The following is an 18,772-nucleotide window of genomic DNA, read 5'->3' on the forward strand; positions in this document are numbered from 1 at the left end:
TCTCCCATACCAGAGCCGAAGGACTGCATTATGTTCACATGACCAGATTCGTCTCCCTGTTTTCTTTTTCTTTTCTCTTCCTTTTTGCTGCACTAGGCATGTCCGGTAACGATTGCACATTCTGTGTTGTGTAATTAACCAAAGTTATGTGCCATGGTTACTGATGTTGCGAGCAGTACGTCTTCCTAGAGACATTTGTGTGTGACCTTGATTCTCTTGCTCAAAGTGTGGCTCCCTTGGAGTATGGGGTACGTGGCCTTCTGTTTGAAATTTCGGCTGTTTCTTTTATGTGCCTTGCAGCCATTGCACACTTTGCAGACACAATCGCCATCGCATCATCTACACACCACACTTGTTTGTTTGCCATGAGCAAACCTGGTGAGGGGCCCTTTAACAGTGTACCTAATCCAAAATCTCAAACATGTATATGTCATCATTGCTATCAGCTGTCCTGCGTCACGGACTCTTTGGTTCGAACATTGTTGTTGGGAAAGCGCCTGCAACGTTGCAATACCGCAAATGCGGTGCCATTGCTACACGCAGGTGCGTCTGGCCTGGCCTGTACCTGACTGCGCCTTGGGCTGTCCAACATCGTGGGTGAAGGATGGTTACTGTGACAAGCCGTGCAACAATTCCAAGTGCGAGTGGGATGGCGGGGACTGCCTGGGGGCGGCAGCCTCGGTAACGCCCCGCCCTTTCCACCTGTTGCCTTTCCCTAGGCCTGACCTCAGCAAGCGTGAGTGCGCCTGCACCCGTCCTGCAAAGCGGTGTGCTTTGCAATAGCCTCATGATTCTGTTGGAATAATTTTGAGTGGGATCAAGGCAGTGCACAACATTATTGCAAACAGCGATGCCCAGTAGCAGTTGGCCCTTGGAGAAGCAAACCGTTGTCCTTGTCCAGTAACTGGATTGTCCGAGCTTGCGCCCAGAAGGTCGTTGTCCCCATTTAGTGGACTTCATAAGCAGCCACTAGTGGCAGTGCTGCAGCTTCAGTCATTCCAGAGAACAAGCTGCAAACAAGCTGGCAATAAAAAGGGGTTCAACAGTTGACCACATTCATGGCATTGACTAGATTGTGGAGAAGTGTGCAAGGAATAATCAACTCGCCTTACACGCCTTCAATTACTTAAGTTACTTAGTGATTACTGTAAGGCAGTGGAATTGGTTGAGATTACGGGCATTCATTGAAACAGTGCGCAGTCAAGGGGTAGGAAGCATGCTTGAACATCCTTGAGACTATCTGCAGGTCTTCCACAGCCATCATTCTTCACAGGAAAAATTGAACATACACCAGGTAAGAAGGGCGTCAGGCCTTCTGGCCTGACGCCCTTCTATTTATTTCCTGCACATTTGTAAGAACTATTCAAGAGGGCAGATTAGGAAGCATTAGGCCTAAAAATTAATCGAAAATATCTGAGTGAACTACATGTTCAGAAATGCTGACGAGGATTTACAACAAATGATTGAAGATCTAAACCGATGAAGTCTAAGGTTAGGTTTACGGATTACTACGCAAAAGATTAAGGTAATATTCAGAAATTTGGCATGAGGAACAAGAGTTCATGATTGACAGGTGGCGCCCTTGGAGCTGTGAAAGGGTACATTTATCGAGAACTTGCATATTCAGAGGCGGCACAGATCATGAAAGAAATCTGCAGGTTAGCGAAAATTGTTTGGAGCACGTGCAATAGGCATTGCCAGATCACGATCAGCAACTTGTGAAGACCCTTGAAAAAGTATGCAATCAGTACATTCTGCTGTGACTGTAATCCCTAGGGCAGAAACTTTGAGGATAATAAGAAAAAAAGAACTTTAAAGGAAGCTAAAAGTTCATGATGCTTGCTGGCAGGTTAGTTGGTGACGTATGCTTCATAGTGGTGTTGCCGCACATACTGACCACAACTCGTAACTTGCCCCCCATCTTCAGGAAACGAAACTCCACCCAGAGTGTGGATGCAGTTTCCTGAAGTGGCAACTTCGTTTGGAACACACTGTGGAAGTAATGGAAGCTTCTGCTGCCACAGGAATTCTATGTTCTGGTTGATAGTTCTTGCAAACTGGTTTGACCAATTTGAAGGCTTGGCCTAACCACTGTGCAATGACTGATGAGAAGGATTGGCAGTCTGGCTTGAAGGGTAAAGCATCAACAGTGGTAGAAAGTTTTTGCATTGCTCCCAAGCTCCCCGCACAGTGTTCTAACAATACGTGTGATGACATGTTGGCACAGCGCAGCAAGCAAGGCAGTTGCTGTCACGCAGCGGTAACAGCACCCTGCCAGCTACCAGGCATCTCACAATGCTAGCATGATGAGCACTGCAAGCAGTGTTGCAGACATCGCACCTTGATGGTTCCTGAGATGAGACCGCCGAAAAAGTGTCGTCGTTAGTCGGCACCCAGTTTAAAGATCTGATAGTTTTGGCTTGATGTTTCGTGCTGGTTCGGCGCAGACTAGTGTATGCACACAGCTGCTTGTCAGGAACACCAGTGTGCATATGTGTAACACTGGTGCCAGCAGCATGGGACAAAGGGCTGCCCTAGCTTCACTGCCGAGATGATTCAGCTTGGTCGTTTCGACAGCCAAACACTACGCACCACTCACGTCTCTGGAGACCTTGTAACCCTCCATGTGTGGGCTGCACGTATGCCATTGTTACTGGGCACAACTTGACGGCAGCGACGGTATGAATGCACTTTCAGTGACCGTGTAGTTGCTACCACTGTACAAGAAGAAGAAGAAAACATAAATGTGATGTCAAGATAGCAATAAATAAAACGGCAGTATTGAATAGGGAGCAGATGCAATCAGCTGATATTCAAGTCGAGAAGGGAGAAATGGAGTTGTGCAATTCAGCATGTGATGCACCAAGAAGGTAACTGGTAGTTTATTAAAGTAACAGGACGGGCGCTAAAGTAAAGGAAAGAAATACAGTCTAGGATGGCACAGAATAACAGCAGTGAAATGAGATACAGAAATTTGCAGGTGTAGGATGGAGTTGGCTGATGCAAGACAAAGTTTATACATAGTGAAGGTGATGTAGGCTGATGGTGAGCACGGTCATTAAGTGGCCCCGTGCCTGCGTTCTTTGTATGCAGTGTACTGCAGCACAAGCTGCGCCAACAGCTGGCTGGCCGACAAGTTCTGTGACCAGGTCAGTGCCACTTGGATTTAGGTGTTGTGCATTCTGTAGAATGTACTTTCTAGCATTTGCATTGTGTCTCGTACATTGAACATTTTTGTTTTTTTATTAGCAATGCAAGTATGTATGTTTTGTTTTAACTCTGTTTAAATTAAAAGCTAGGAGGTATTTTGAATATGATTAGTAAGACTTGCAACGTGAAGCATGGGAATGAGTGTTAGTATGTGGCTCGCTGCCTTTGTCCTACTTTGTCACTTTATACAGTCCTTCAGCTTTTTCTTTTCTTTTTTTTTCAGTTTTTTAATAGAAGCCTGTTTCCTTTCTGTGTGTGACTTGAGGCCCCAGCTATGTTCATCCATTTGTTTCCGTGCATGAGGTTATTGATACAGTTATCTTTTTTTATTTGTTTTCTTGTGTCCCCTGCCCTTCTTTTTTTTGGCTTCTTTTCCGTGGGTTCTGATTGTCATCTGGGCACAAGAATTGAGTAAACATCCAATTATCAGGACCTGGTCATGGTGTCTGCATGATTAAGGTGCTCTATTTTTTAAAGCTTAGTTAGGAGAGCAGCAAATTAGACTTGTAGCCTGTGTAGTGTTGCCTATAGGTATTTTGAACTTCTGAAACGGATGCTTCTTGTTTCTACAATAAATAGAGACACAGAAAATTAGCCTGCATGTCAATTTTGGATCCACCATCAGTGTAGGGCATTCATGGCTGATCAGGTGTTTGTATTTAGTAAAGGACTTTTTTCATACTCTTATTTATGCTGTTAAGTAGGCTGAAATGGTGTGGTTGTTAACTAATGGCTATTCTAGTTGGAGCATGGGTTTTTAATTTTAGTTTTACACCAAAGATGCCAAGTCTGTGGGAGTGCTTGTGGCTATGGCCTTTAAATGTGCTCGGCTCAGGAAACAGGATGTATGCTAGACTGAACAAATGATAGCACAAAGGAGTCATGCATGTACTAGAAGGATTTTCATGCAGTGCCGGCTTGCACATATAAATAGCGTCTTTCCCAGCTCTTCTTTCGACCCTGCTGGTACGTGGTTCTTGCTTATTAGTTGAGAGGAGCCAGTATGCACTGCGTAGTACTGTTTAGTACCACAGAACAATGGACAGGATGCCAGAAACACCTGTGCCGGTATTAACATTAAAAGTGATGCTACCCTAGTACTGTTACTTAATACCAGTAGCCACGTTTGTGTGCATTTTTTGCAGCTACCACGTTAACTTCTGTGTAGTGTAGATCAAAGTCGTGGATCAGTGCAACCAACTTGTCTCAGGCTTTTACGTTACTGTCAAACTATTGCATTTTCAGTTGACGTTTGGCGAGCGGTACCTGAAGTGAGCATACTTTTCAAGCACATAAGCACGTTAGGAGGTTGTTCACCATTGAATGCGGTTTGCATGCGGTATAGCATCGGCATCTACGGGTGGTCTGCATGTGGTTTCATGTGTGACCAAGCATGGTGATGCTGACTGTTGATAAGTGAAACTGCAATCTTGTCACTCTTTGGACAGTAGTACAGTCGTCTTCCGTTAATTCAATCCTGACGGTATCAACAAAATTTATCCAATTATACGGTGGGTGGAATTAAAGAAGACTCGGAAGAAAAAAAATGCCAAAACACACTGCAGATTTATTAGGCAGTATTTGCTGGTTCTAACACGCCACCGAATCAAACATGTGCCTAATTTCTATGTGTTCAAAGTCTAAAACTAATGTAGAAATGACAATAAAGCAGCTAAACAAAATAGAAATCTTAATGTGCACCCAATTTTGTAGCTAGAAAAATGGCCAGGGGCCTAATATATGTTGCACAATGACAGGTGGGTTCCTAAAGTCATCCTCACGATACAGTTCTGGTATGCGGTAAAGCATGTGAACGCTGTAAAGGCAGTTTTGGTTTAGCATCCAGTTGCACCGCGTAGGCAATGTTCGGCCCAATTTTCATGATAAGTAAAGGTGCTCATTCGAATTGGGTGAATACTGTAATCATGCATACTGAGCTAGTTATTACTTAAAGGTTGTCTTACGACAGGCCAAAAATTGGCACTTTTGACAGGAATTAGCCTGTGTTTGACGCATTCACTGTACCCTAAGCTGCGCCAAGATAGACGCTGCTACTAAAGGGGCCACTATTAGGGTCACCATAGGGGTCAGACGTGTGTGTGCTGATTGGTCAGGTTGTTAGAATTACTCAGTAAAGGCAAATTTTAGGATCGAAATAGTGAAACTTGGGGCCCATCGAGATGCATGAGTGCCTACTGGGACCTCTGGTCGGTATTGAATTAACCAATAAATTATACTAAGTGGAGTTGAATTAACATAAGTCGGTTGTATTCTTCCTCTCATTCTGTGGCTTGAGTGACACTACCCTGATTCTTGAGTAACTGATGCTGGCCAGTCTATGCCTGGAATAATCTGGCATCAGGGGTGGTGGCCAGCTCTGCAAATCCTTTCCAAAACTTTCTTGATGATTTCTGTGACTTGTTGGGTGACGGTTGATGGGAGGTCAGTGGTGTTGGGTAATTGGTAACTCCACTTTTCCTGACATAGTAAACAGTGGTGTCAAAGAAGGGATGTCTGAAGCCGGAGCCAGTGTGCTTTGACAAGGAGGCTTAAAGGCCAACTGCAATGACATTTTGTGTCCACTTAAAAAGCTTAGTTTAACTCTTTCCCTACCATCGGGAAAATAGGTGTTTTTTGTAGGTTACTCCAGATTTCTTTTTCTTCTGAAGGAACTACTGAACTCTGTATTTTATGTAACCCGTAAACAAAAGGCAAAATGAATGCACTTTTCTTGAATAAAGGTTTTATTAACGAGATTTATGTCATAAAATAGATATAAATTGCTAGAATCAAGATTGTGGGATAAAATTAGAGAAAGTTTGTAAAGACACGTTTGTATCTGCTAAGAAAAATATGTAACAAGAATTATGAGATATAATACGTATTACTGTCTAATAGGCACTATCTCTGAAAAAAACCAAAATTTTTCGTTGGACAGGTACTCCATTACAAAAATTTAACTGCAAGCACTACAGTTGGGTGTTCTGGGCTGCGGCCGCTGATGTTCTGGGCTGGTTTGCGTCATCGTCGCTCTCAGAGTCAAAGTTCAATGAAAAGGCAACATCCTCAGACTCGCTGCTACTCGATCCATCGATAAAATCGGCCACAGATGCAGCGGAATCAAGAGATCTGCGATCGTTCAAAGTGCGCGCGCCGCTCCTGGGGGTGGCCATTTTTTGCTTTATAATTTGATGATCATGAGATTTCGGAGTGCGTTAAAAAAATTACTGCCTCGCAGGAAAAAAGCGAGCTGCTTAGAAAACATATAGTTCTCCTTCACGTTCGATGGCGCAATCTGTCCAGCAGTGGCATGGGTGGTCTTGAAAGCTGCGTTTCAAACTATTGATAGTGGGTTAACGATGCCCACTGGGTGTGGTAAGGAAAGAGTCAAGATAGTGCAGATATAGAAGAGCTTTCATGCAAAATTTGGCGGTTAATTATTGAGCTAAAGCATCACAAAATGTTCACAAAAATAGTGTTTTTTTTTTACACCGGAACTAAAAAAAAAGAAAGAAAGAAAGAAATGTCGCCATTACTACTCACCGGCAGTGGGGCATGGCCTAGAAAGTGCAGTTTCTTATCACGACCTCAGAAATAAGGTGGCATCCTGGGACTTGCGATATAGTGACAACTGCCAGGTGCGCGCATCATCTACTTAGGGGCTCTTTGAAGGCTGCTAACAGAAACGAAAACTATGCAAAAACAAGCCCTGCAGCTTTGCCACGTTGCTTTAGTGGCAGTACTCCTCATTTATAACAAATTTAGCTAAAGCTAAATTTAGCAGCAATTCGCCTTTAATTGTCGATCAGTGCAAGCCCCTTGTCGAAACGTTGGCTTGGATGACAGCCTTTACTTCGCTACTGTTGATCACCTTAAGCCTTCCTGTGAACCTCTCTCTTGTTTAAACAACTTTTCTTGAGATTGTTTCCGAGGTGGCTGGTTTGTTCCTTCCTCACCATTAGGCTCACCCTGTGCTTCCTTTTTTTTCTACCATGTCGCATTGCTGCTTTCAACAAAGGCGTGCAATGTACTGCCATGTGCTTTTGATGCTGGCGATTGTGGAACAGCGAACTATGGCCAACTGTATTCCCTGGACCTATTGTGGGACGAACAGAACTACAGTCTTCCGTCAGGTGAGCTTGAGATCTGTCAGCCTATCTGGTGGTAGGTCCATGTGGGACAGGCTTCTGCAGTGCATTGCAGCGTGCCTCAAAGATTGCAAAGGCAGTACGAGAATGCTAGGACACTGGAAATAGATTTGCTGAGTCACAGGTGCAGATGTCAGATATTCTTGCTAAACAAGACGATGGGCTGCGACAGATGCTTTAAATAGAAGTGGGTAATTGGCACTCAATGAAGTTGCTACTGCTTCCAACCTACGCCTCTTCTGTGTACAGTTGCAGTTCTATTACACCTAACCAGATTGCTGAAAAGCTGGAGATCAGCCTTTGTGACCTTAAGTTTTACTTTAGAGGGACAGTTTAGACATGACGAAAGTATATATAAGCATGTAGTTGTGCTTACCAAGTTTCACTACAGTAGAACCCCTCTGACAGGTTTTCCACGGAGCCTCAAGAAAAACGTAATGCGCATGAAACATATTATTTGAACAGGCTGTTAAAATTGCAATAACTAACTGTCAAATATTAAAACAAGGAAACTATACATGGCTTAGCTTCTGAGGGACCTGTAGTCGCTGGCAGCTGATTTGGACATGTTGAGGACTGCCTAAAAATCTGAATAATTGGGAGTCCGAAGTATCAGATTCGGCAGATAAGGTGAGTTGTATTCTCGGATGATTACTTTTGGGGTTACCTTCACTTTAGCAAAATTTTGAATGACTAGTGCCTGATGCATCGTTGTCTTGGCATAGTGCCAAGCACATTGTCTTATCACAGTGCCAGGATCGCCCATGCGTTTAATGCTACGAAACTGATGCAGTGAAACCTCAACATTATAAACTTTAGGGGACCACGGCAAATCGCTTATTATTCTGAAAGGTTGTTATAGTGAAAGCCCCAAAATTAACCATTCCGCCCATCAACCCATCACTTCATCTGTTATCACAGTAAGAGCTATCCAGAGAATGTCGCTGTTAGCTCTTGGCATGCACTGTTGCTATTTTTCATGTATTCCACTGCCACCCACCACCGAATTTCCGTATAATAAGAGTGGCGCTCACAAAAGAGATGCTGATGCCGAGAAAATCACCAAGAAAGAGGAAGCTTCGTGTTGCTTCCAAAGCGTAACATTTCTGTCTTTCCTTTCTTTTTTTTCCCCCCACATTCCTTGTTTTAGACACCGCAGTATCTTGCTCAGGTGCACACTTGAACTTTTCAAAGCGCAAGCATGTGTAAACGACACTGTCTGGAAAGTGCGACTGTGTGGCATCCCTGCGAACTCAAATGTTGCATTTCTCTACACGCATAGCTTGTGCGGCCACAGAAATAAGCGCAAAAGAAAGGGGCATGCACCGATAAACGGGCGAAAGACGAAAGAGATGCGCCTGTGTTGCTAGGCGACACTTGTCTAGGTGGAGCATGCACTAGCAAAACCTGATGCATCGTTGCCTCTGCAATTGGAAAAAAAGAATCACTGACGATTATGATACTCTATAATGCAAAATTTTAGCGCAGCTGGATACATGTTTTGATTTCGCTATATATTGGCTGGTGCGGATGATCTGTCTTGTGCGGCACATTGCAAACGGAGCGATGTGTGACGTGACTGCCTCAATAATTGGTAGATTGCGAGAGGCAGAGCGTGGGTGACATGCGGGTGCGATTCTCATGCTCTCTTCGCTGTCGCCATCTTTCATTCCCTGCTGCACTTCTCGTTTGCTTTCATCCTTCGCTGTGTTTGTTCACTCAGTTATGAGGGACAACGCTGAAGCTTGCCGCAGGAATGGGCACCTAAGTGCTGCGCTCTAAAAAACAAAGAAAAGAAGAAATAAGTCCCCTGCTGCATTTTTCTTTTTCGGTGGCTTATCTGGTTTTACGAACCCATGCACCGTAGCACCTGCTTTCGGCACCTTGTCTGCTAGCCTACCGTTCCGGCTGCCGTGTTGGAAATCCAAGAATTCCCACATATTGGGATGTTCATTCGTAGTACTGAGGTGTTGTTAACATGGCACGAAAATGGAATAACGATGATTATTCAGAGTAGTTTGGTGTTCTGAAATTTGTAGTACTGAAATACTTTTACACTGAAAGTATAAGCAGTCAGCAGGGGTTTCTAAAAAAGTTCGTTAACCTTAAAAGTTTGTTAAGTTTGTAGTATTGACGTTTCACTGTAGCAACATCTTCGAAAGTGATCATTTGAAAATACCGTCAAAGTTTGTCGGCATGTTACGGCAGGTGGTCAGTCTTTATTTCAACCATTGTCATGCTGTCATTACAGATTTTAGGTGAAAGTACAGGTAATGCATACACCTAGTCTTTCTCCATTGGCAACAAAACCGAAGTCGACCGAGCTGCAATAGCCAAATGACTGTCACTTTCTTCGCAACGGTCAATGTCTGGTGCTTCCCTTGCCTAATCATTGCTCTCTTGGTACAGTCATCAAGAGTACACTTGGCACCACTTGAAGCTGCTTGAAGAAGTTGCCCAGTGTCGTGTCGCTATTTAAGAGTGAAATAAATAATGCTGCATGCACGGTACCTGCAGAACAAATGCAGCCGATGCAGCCTTTTAACATTTAGCGGCTTGGCTTGACTTGTCTTGCAGTTTGAGCGGTTTACTTGAGTAGTTTCAGTACGTTGGCGTTTTTCTTTTATATTTTGGTCGCTATGGACAATACACTTAATATTTTAATATGCCAAAGTCTCAACATATGCGAGAACGTTGTGGGAACAGCAGCATAACGAAGAGGTTTCTAATACAAAGGTGTCAGTGAGCCTTTTGCTGGGACCAGGCGATGGTGCTTTTATACCCGAGAAAACATGAATCGAGGAACGTATCAGTGGGATTCTACGGTGCTTGCACTACCAGCTATACAGCAATCATTCACCTTTGAAGTGTCCTGTATGTGTGAGCAAGCTGCTTATTTGTTCCTAATGCTCCATGTGAACTTCAATAAAGGATCCTTCATAACATGCAATTTAATCACAGAATCTTGCTAATTTTATGAATAATAAAATGTGAAAATTGTTTTATAACAAATATGAAAGTGGCTGTTTGTTATTTGAAATGTGTTCGATATTCGATTCAATTTGCTTCTGGCAGTATTCGACTTGTATTAAGTTCCTTCTAAAATATTTACTAGTCGAACCCACTTATAACGAGACCAATTTTAACAATGTATCGGTCATAACAGTGCGAAGTTGCTGCACCGTCAACTTTTATATGTTTCTCATGGTAAAATAACCCGCTTACTGCAATGCCCCGATGCCACATTATCAGTTATAATGATGAAGTCTTGCTGCTGGCTGTCCGAGCCAAAAGTTAGTGAGATGAAAAATGTTTGAAAACAAAATGAGAAATTCAAGCCGCTGCACGATGGGCTGCTGCTTCAACAGCCGCCGCGCACTCATTTTCAGCCATCTCCGCTCGCCTCTCTCCTATCGCCCTTCCACCCCTCCGAACACGAATGGGCTACGCCCATAGCTCTATGCCGCCTCACCCTCCAAAACACAGATGGACCACGCCAACTGCGCTGCTCGTAGATTGCTTGCATGTTGCTTGCTGGCTCCTCATTCAGCGCACTTCTGCGAAGAGCTTGATCACTCACGTTCGTCTTTGTTGGTTGTGTCGAAATTGTTGCTGGCCACACGGTTTCTCAGCCTCATTTGACCAACAGTTGGTTTGACTCGCCGCCGAAACAGAAGATGGCTGATGCCTTAAGTGCGTCTAACTGATGAGGCGATCGTCGCGAATGGTATTTCATCAGATAGCAACGGCGACGACAATGATGATGCGGTAGGGCAGGCTGGCTCAACGTTGTCCTCACAGGAAGCCCAGCAGATGATTCAGTCTCTCAGGGGCTTTGTTCTCACGAGGAACTTTCCGCTGCACTACGTGGAGCACTTAGATGCTTTGGATAAGGATGTTGGCAAGCTTCGTGTAAAGCACGCAAGGCCAACGGACATACTGTTTTCTCGTGCAAGCCAGTGGGAAGTACGTGGTGAGATGCTTGTGGCGATCTCGCCTCAGCGTTTCTTCTGGATTTGTCAAACTGACGGGCTGCCGCAGTAGCCTTCTCGCAATTTTTAAAAGGCCCCTTGTGGGGCCACTAAAGCAATGCCTCAGCAATGCTCGCATATCGCGTGCCACCCGTGACCCCTCTTTGCAGTTGTTATAGCAGTGCCATTCTTTAACGGTGACAGTCGTGGCTTGTTACGCATGATCGGAGCGCCCAGGAAGCAGTTAAATAAGGGAACACAATCAGCAGCCAGATGGAGGGAGGTGGTGGGGAAGGACACTTGCCTCTCCGCCATTATGGTTTTCCCACAACAGCTCTGCCATCCCCCTATTTTGATTTTTTTCATGCAACCCAGTTATAACAATTATCGGTTATGATAATGGAATTTTCATGGCACTTGAATATTGTTATAAGTAGGTTCGACTGTATTCCCACAGCCCTACTTACATAGTTCTGTTGCACGTTGTAAATTGAGGATTTGTTTGGGCCAATTTTCGGTCCTTCTTTTGTAACAAATAGTGGATATAAAGAATAAAATTTTGTTCCAAATCAATTTTGATTATATGGTTATGTCATTATAGCATTCTTCCAGGGACATAAAACCACGAGATTATTGGCACATAATTATTCTTTCTGTCATGCTGTTTTGGTGGCGGCGTTTTCTATTTTAGCTATACATGTGTGTACAGCTCGATGAGGTGTAAGCGAAAGGGCAGACAGCAACAATAAAAAAAAAGAAAAAGAGAGATGAGGGCAACTGGCAGGAAACACAGCTCAGTTGTCATGTTCAGTTTGCACCGAGCCTTGAACAGGTGGCCGTGTTGAATAAAGCTTTCTCTTTCTCTCTCTCTTCGCTTTGCAGAAATTGACACAAAGTTATTTGTATAAAGGCACTCAGCATATGTAGAAAAATAGATCAAGAGAGGTTGTGGGTCAGAGCTAGAGACATCTGTCTCAAGCTGAGGTCACTAGTAGTTCTCCTAGTGTCACAGTATTAACATGGCAATAAGGTTCCTTTTTCTTTCTTTGGCTTTCCTCTATGAATATACTGTTAAGTGTTGATGTAATGCCTTTTTGCATTTGTTTGTCGAGTATAAAGGAAATGTGCAAAACGCATTCTCAGCCAATCGCACCACACCAATGTTTATAGATAGTGTTTTTTTTTTTTTTCGTTTAGTAACTCTTCGCCTTGCCAATGGGGCGTGGATGGCTTGCCATTGGTCCCCGTTTCTGCTAGGATCAGCAGATTTTCCTTGTATATATGGTCGCAAAGTTGGTACTGTCCAATCAAGTCCTGTTAGAAGCTTTGTAGTGGTTGGTTGTTGTTCAGTTGCTAAGCCTTTTCTACCGTGCCTTTTTCGTTTGTGCACTTTTCATTCATTCAAACAAAGTGTTGGAGAAAGCGCTTTGTTTTCAAGCTGTCAAACATAACATTACTTTAGTCATTGATAACACCTTTCATGTGCCTTGGATGTCCGTAAGACTCGGTGAATGTTTTAGCAAGGACTGTTGGCAACCCTGCTACTTGTTCCCCCCCCCCCCCCCCATAATTCAAGAGCTTTTGTGCTGCAGCATAAAATGAATGTTGCTTCTTATATGTGTAGATATAGACTATACTGTTCAATGCAGTCCAGCTAGGATCTATAGGGTGGATCATAAATCCATCAATTGTAGTCCGTTGGGTGGTTCGGATGCAGCCCCACTTTAGACACATAGTGTTGCCTGGATAACAACACAAGTGTAGTACGTCTGCACGAGGCAATCAGTGCTCCGCTTGTTTCTCATGAATGCAGGCCACACACTCGCCTACTTCAACCTGTCGTCCTTTTTGGGAGAGGGTGGCTCTCTGACGGATGGGCGCTATGAGGAGAACGCAGCTGTGCGCCTGGTGGCAGTGTCTGTGCCAAGCAGTGTCATCACTGTCATGATCTTCCCAAACAGCAGCGCCACCACGGTAGACATGACTGTCACTGGCCTGCATGGTGGCCTATCCTTTGAGGTGAGACTATGCTCTAACTCAGTGACAGCGCTGGTAAAGAAAAAATAAGATTATAGCTACTTATCGTTCTTAGTTTGCTTATTGTTACTTAGTGCAGTACACTAAACTTTTATGATTTATATGTTTGCTGAAAGTTGCATCATAGAATTGTTTTCGCAGGAAAGTATTAAAGGGGCCTTGAAACAGTTTTCTAGCTAATCATAGAATGACCTAACTATTAAAGGACATTGTCCCACGAATCTCATGCTGCAAACATTTTTCAAATCCTTCAAGTAAAAGGGGTCTTATCGCGCCAGTTTCTCTTCCCCTTTCTTTTCGTCTCTGCTAGCACGACTAGAAGTTGCACAGGGGAGAAGTCAAGGGGCCAAAGCTCCACCTAAATGTTTACTGTCACGGCAGTAAAAAGGCTCATTGTGGCACCCCGTCGCGGCCTCGGCAGGCTATGCCATGTAGCAAGCTGCTGCTATCTCAGAGGCCATCCCAGCAGACGCACCAGCAGTGCAAAGATGAAATTATTTTTTTGTCTTTTTTGAAATCAGACACACACACACACATATGTATGTGTATATATATATATATATATATATATATATATGTATGCATGTTTCATTCATTTAACTCGAAATTATCAATTGTGTACCACTGAGAATGTTCTTGGCAATCACAAAATCATCCAATAGCAGTCGGTGAGGCCAGCTTCTTACGATGATGCTGTATGACGGCATTGCAGAAGCCAAAGCAAGCTATTCTTGGCTGTTTTCGACACGAGGTTGTAAATGCCCTGCTGCAGGCAGTGCAGTAATATTTGGCTTGCAAGTTCACAGGAGCCTCTTGTACAGATCAGCAGTGCTTTCTTACTATGTATAAGAAGTGTTTCAGGGCACCTTTAAGCACGTGGAAACGAGAAAAAAGAGTGAGAGGTGGACACATTTGCCTCTTTCTTCTGTCCCATTAGCAATCTTCTAACATGCACCAGCAATCTGAAGTATACATGCTAGTTGGTAGTTGAACCTTGTTGTAAGGAAGTCGCAGCTACCACTAAAATTACTTCGTTATATTCTTTATAAAAGTACACGCTAATATTAATGAAAAAAAATCTGATATTGCATCTAGGCGAGAGAACCTCTAGCACGATGCCGGGCATTGGCTTTGCAAGCCACCGAGCCAGCGTGGTATTGTCGGTCGTCCACTTTTGAATATAAAATCATTTTTGCAGCATTTTGCATGACTAACAACAGTGACTCATCGGCGACAGTATTCTCCCAGCACAGTACCGACATGACTGGCATGCTGCCGCGTCAGTATCGCTGAGATCAGCCACATGGCACCAAGTGGCCGATCCCAGCGATAACGGCTGTGTGGCCGCGTGCCAGTCACGTCCGAGCACAGCAAAACTCGTGCCCGCCGGACCAGTCTGTTGCATATGAACACAGAGCAGCATGACACGTAAATGCTTCTTCCCCTCCAAAGAATAATTTGAAAAAAAAAAGAAAAAACGTAATTGCAGTCTCTGACTGTTGAAGTGCATCACGGTGAATTGTGTTGTAGCACAGCCAGTCACTACGGCTTGCTAGACTACAGCCTTCTAGATAAAGTTTGAGCCTGTGAAGAGGTGCTCAAGCAGCCGTCACTTCCCCTCGCCTATAATTGTTTACGCTGAGACAGGGTGTCAGCGATGGAGACAAGCTCCTGCAGTGCAGCCACCGGTTTTGACAGTCAGCTCAGCAGTTGTCGAAGTCACTGTTAGTGTCTGTCTGTGCATTCTATTCTGTCCAAGCATGTTAACGCTCCTTGGTGATGTTGATTGTCGACCTCCGCTTAACGTCGACTTGTGTTGACCGTGATTCTACCATGCTTCAGACGTGCGTTCTCCAGCAAGTGGTTTAGTAGAAACAACAGATTTTGGGGGCCGAATGTACGTTTCTATTTTGCCTGGTCACCAAACCACACCAACATAGTCGAAGGTGCAAAAGTTTCTGACTATGAATATTCACGTTGGCCAGAGCACTTGTGTGATGAAAAAGAAAATTCAATAAACTCCTCTCCAAGCTGTAAAAGTAGTCCGCTTCTAGTGTGCATGGAGGTATAAATGACAGCTTCCTAAGAATATTCCAAATATAAATAAAATATCCTTGTAAGTAGTTTTTGGCAAGTAAAGTGCTCACATCTGTAAAAAAGATAACACCTGCTGACTTTCATATTCGTCATAACTCGTTAGAGTAACCAGCGGTGTGTTAACCATAATCACCAAGATAGTAATAACTAATTCGCACAGTTTTGCATGCATTATTATTTTCTTGACTGATCTGTACAAAGTACCATTCACTTTGACACTTCAGTTGCTGCAAATGCACTCAAACCATTACAGGCTGCATTTGAGAGATTACTATAGCACTCTATAGTGATAAAAACAAGGCCCTGATCACATGGCTGATCGTTGTTCCACCATCATAGCAGCTGAGACAACTGCTGTCGCAGCCGTTGCATGGAAATGACTGGCGGCAGCACTCTGACGTCTTGGTGGTCTCATCAAAATGAGCGGCAGCTGTGTGCAACTTTATCGGCGGCACCTCCCTATTGTTGTCTCGGCAGCTTGGCAGGCACAGAATTTGTCTAGCACCACTTTGTGCCATATGTGCGATAAGATGCATAGTTAGTCAGTGCACTGCCCATACATTCTAGTTCACTGTGCCCAAGGACCGCATTCTCGGCCGATTTCTGGTAGTAATATGATCACTGTTACGAGATATTTACACTTCACTTTACACTTCACTTTACTCTTCATCCCGTTCTGACCACAGATATAAAGTTGCTGTCCCATCCTCCCAAACGAACAAGTATCATGACTCTTTTTTACCCCGCTCAAGTGTTGACTGGAACCACCTTCCTGCTTCCATCATTCAGATCACAGATATATCTTCATTCAAAACAGCAGTCTACCACGCTATCGCTTAACGCTGTCTGCATAACATTGTCTGCGTACTACATTGCTTTGTTATGTACCACTCCTTTCTGTAGTGCCTTAGGGCATTGAAAGTAGGTATAATAAATAAATAAATAAATAAATAAATAAATAAATAAATATTGTGTGACTTGTCACTGGAAGCATCAGCATCTACGGGCGATGGTACTTCTCACATTGTGCCAAGCACTCTATCAGGGCACTGTGCCAAGAATACTGTTGCTCGTAGATGTTGACGTGTATGATGCCGAGTAGCACAAAAGCAATTGTATCTCAAAAAAATATATTGACCGAGGATACCACTCCAAAATGCCTACTTCCCGAGAAACATGTTTTACAATGTGAAGGAGGAGATATTCGTGCCCCTGTACCGATATTGTGTTGGATCTTGTAGTTTCTGTTTTGTTATGGTCTTAGGTTAGCCCAGTGAAATAAAGCGTGGCCAACCAGCTTTCTTACTTGCCTCATTGCATCGAATAATTCTATATATATCTGTGTTTATTATAGTGAGGTTCAGCAGTATATGACAGAATGAATTAGTGGCACAGTAAATCCTTGTTAGTTCTTAATTAACAGGATTGAAAAACATGTCTGAATTAACCGAAAGTTTAACTCTTGAACGTCTCAAGAAAACGGTAAACAAATGCATACTGCATCACCACGCCTTTGTTTACTGAATAAATCCGCAACCCTCACTAATATATTGCATGAAATCAGTGTGCAAGCTGCATTCCTTGTCATCCCGTGACCAATAAACACTTGCAGTGGCGAGTGCCTCCAGACTCCACTCCCAGTGCACGAGCGGCATGAGACGTGCCTGTTCATCCTGGTAGACATGCTCTTCACTACCGCGTGCACATCCTGATTATTTTGTTTCGAGTCGGCAGTTGAGCATCCGTCGCAATATAGCCAGCGAGTTCGACACGAGTGCACGGGTTGCAGTAAATTGCTTCTTACCAACAGCTTCTGCCATGTTGGTAACATTGTTCGTGCAGTATACTGAATTACTAGGAAACTACTGCTAGCTGCGACCACTGCAGAACAATCTTTTGTGCCTAGAATATACTCTTGGCACTATAAGTCTGTGGTCGCTACCAATGGGATCATTGGTGGAGACCGCGCTGTTCTGAGGATAAGCAGCTAATGTGGTGTCGTATGTGGCAGAAGCATGCAAAGCAGCAGCTTTTAGAGTGGAGCTCATAAGCGCCGCGTGTTCCTGGGTTGAGCATCGCCTTCCCTTGGTGTAACTGTGTGAACACACTCATGTGACTGCTTGTGCATTCGTCGTCGTCGTCTTCTTCCGCAGCTGGCTCCAATGCCACTCATCATGCCAGCATTCCCATACTGCCCCTCCCTTTGCGAAGGCGCTGATGGCACTGGCACACTGACAGTCGGTGCAGTAATTTCCGTCACAAATTCTTTGCCTCAACATATCGCGAAATGAAAAACATACAGCTGCTCTCAAATTTCACATTAGAGAGTATCATAATCGTCAGTCATTTTTCCTTACTGCTATGCGAAGTGGCTTTATATCATACCCGTACAGTTTCCGCTGATGACTATAGCAATGTGATTCTCCTGCTTCGTTTCGCTAGTGCCACTTTTGCTCTCTTGTATTGCACATATATGGCACTAGGCACACTTTGAGGGTCTTCCGAATTGACCGATGCGCACTCAAATACATGCAAATTGACGAGAGTTTGACGCCATTAAATAATGCATACGGCTAGGACCATAGGACAAATCAACGTATCTGATTTCCGAAATGGGTTGAATTATGGATTTTTTACTGTAATTGCAAATGTCCAAGTGCGCAGAAAAAAAATCTAAGCAAAGTTGCAGCTTTGTTGAAACTCCGAAGGTAGTAAAAGAAGCCGCATTGTGCTGTTTTTACTGAAGCTACACCAAATTATGAAAAATCCATACACTGCTCATGGATAACTCGAAGGAGGATCAGGCGGAACGATTGCCGGCTATGTATGCCAGGCTAACCCCGCCTGCTTCAACATCACCACCGCCACCACCACCACCACCCTGTGCTGGTTGAGCAGTTGCGGCAAGAGCCTCTTTTTCTAATTTCAGTATGAGATTCTACGGCACTCTAAGCATGTGGTAGGAATTGCCAATGACAGTGGAGGGTAAATGTTGGAGTCTACCTGCCTGGTTGTGGATCATTGGTCGTTGATGTTCTGCTACAGTGAGCGAGGTCACATGTTTGATTTCCAGCCGTGTTTGGCACATTTCCACGGCGGTGAAATGCAAACGTCCATCTGTTTAAACCATAGCACATTGTCATGGTTAATGTGTCTGTAGAGTGCAGCACACGCTTATTCACCTGCTGGCCAAACCACCTGCATCACATCATTTTAAGCCGGTGAACTAGCATTGAAAGGAACTGGCAAGACATGCTTCTGGGACAGACTTTTACTGCAACCTACTGTTTGCCTTTGGGCCTGCTCACA

The 18,772-nt window shown here is 44.0% G+C and overlaps 1 protein-coding gene across 2 annotated transcripts in view; it reads left to right on the plus strand.

Annotated features, from left to right (window-relative positions):
* Nucleotides 1-18,772, plus strand: part of Gnptab (N-acetylglucosamine-1-phosphate transferase subunits alpha and beta) — a 110,971-nt gene that overhangs the window by 29,735 nt on the left and 62,464 nt on the right. For both annotated transcript variants that reach the window (XM_072287971.1, XM_050185183.3), the window contains exons 10-13: nt 544-736; nt 3,094-3,149; nt 7,229-7,343; nt 13,143-13,348. In XM_072287971.1, the coding sequence (XP_072144072.1) occupies nt 544-736; nt 3,094-3,149; nt 7,229-7,343; nt 13,143-13,348 (570 nt within the window). The remainder of the gene's footprint in view (nt 1-543; nt 737-3,093; nt 3,150-7,228; nt 7,344-13,142; nt 13,349-18,772) is intronic.

The sequence above is a fragment of the Dermacentor andersoni genome, chromosome 4 (genome assembly GCF_023375885.2).
Source record: "Dermacentor andersoni chromosome 4, qqDerAnde1_hic_scaffold, whole genome shotgun sequence".
In the NCBI taxonomy this organism is placed as follows: domain Eukaryota; kingdom Metazoa; phylum Arthropoda; class Arachnida; order Ixodida; family Ixodidae; genus Dermacentor; species Dermacentor andersoni.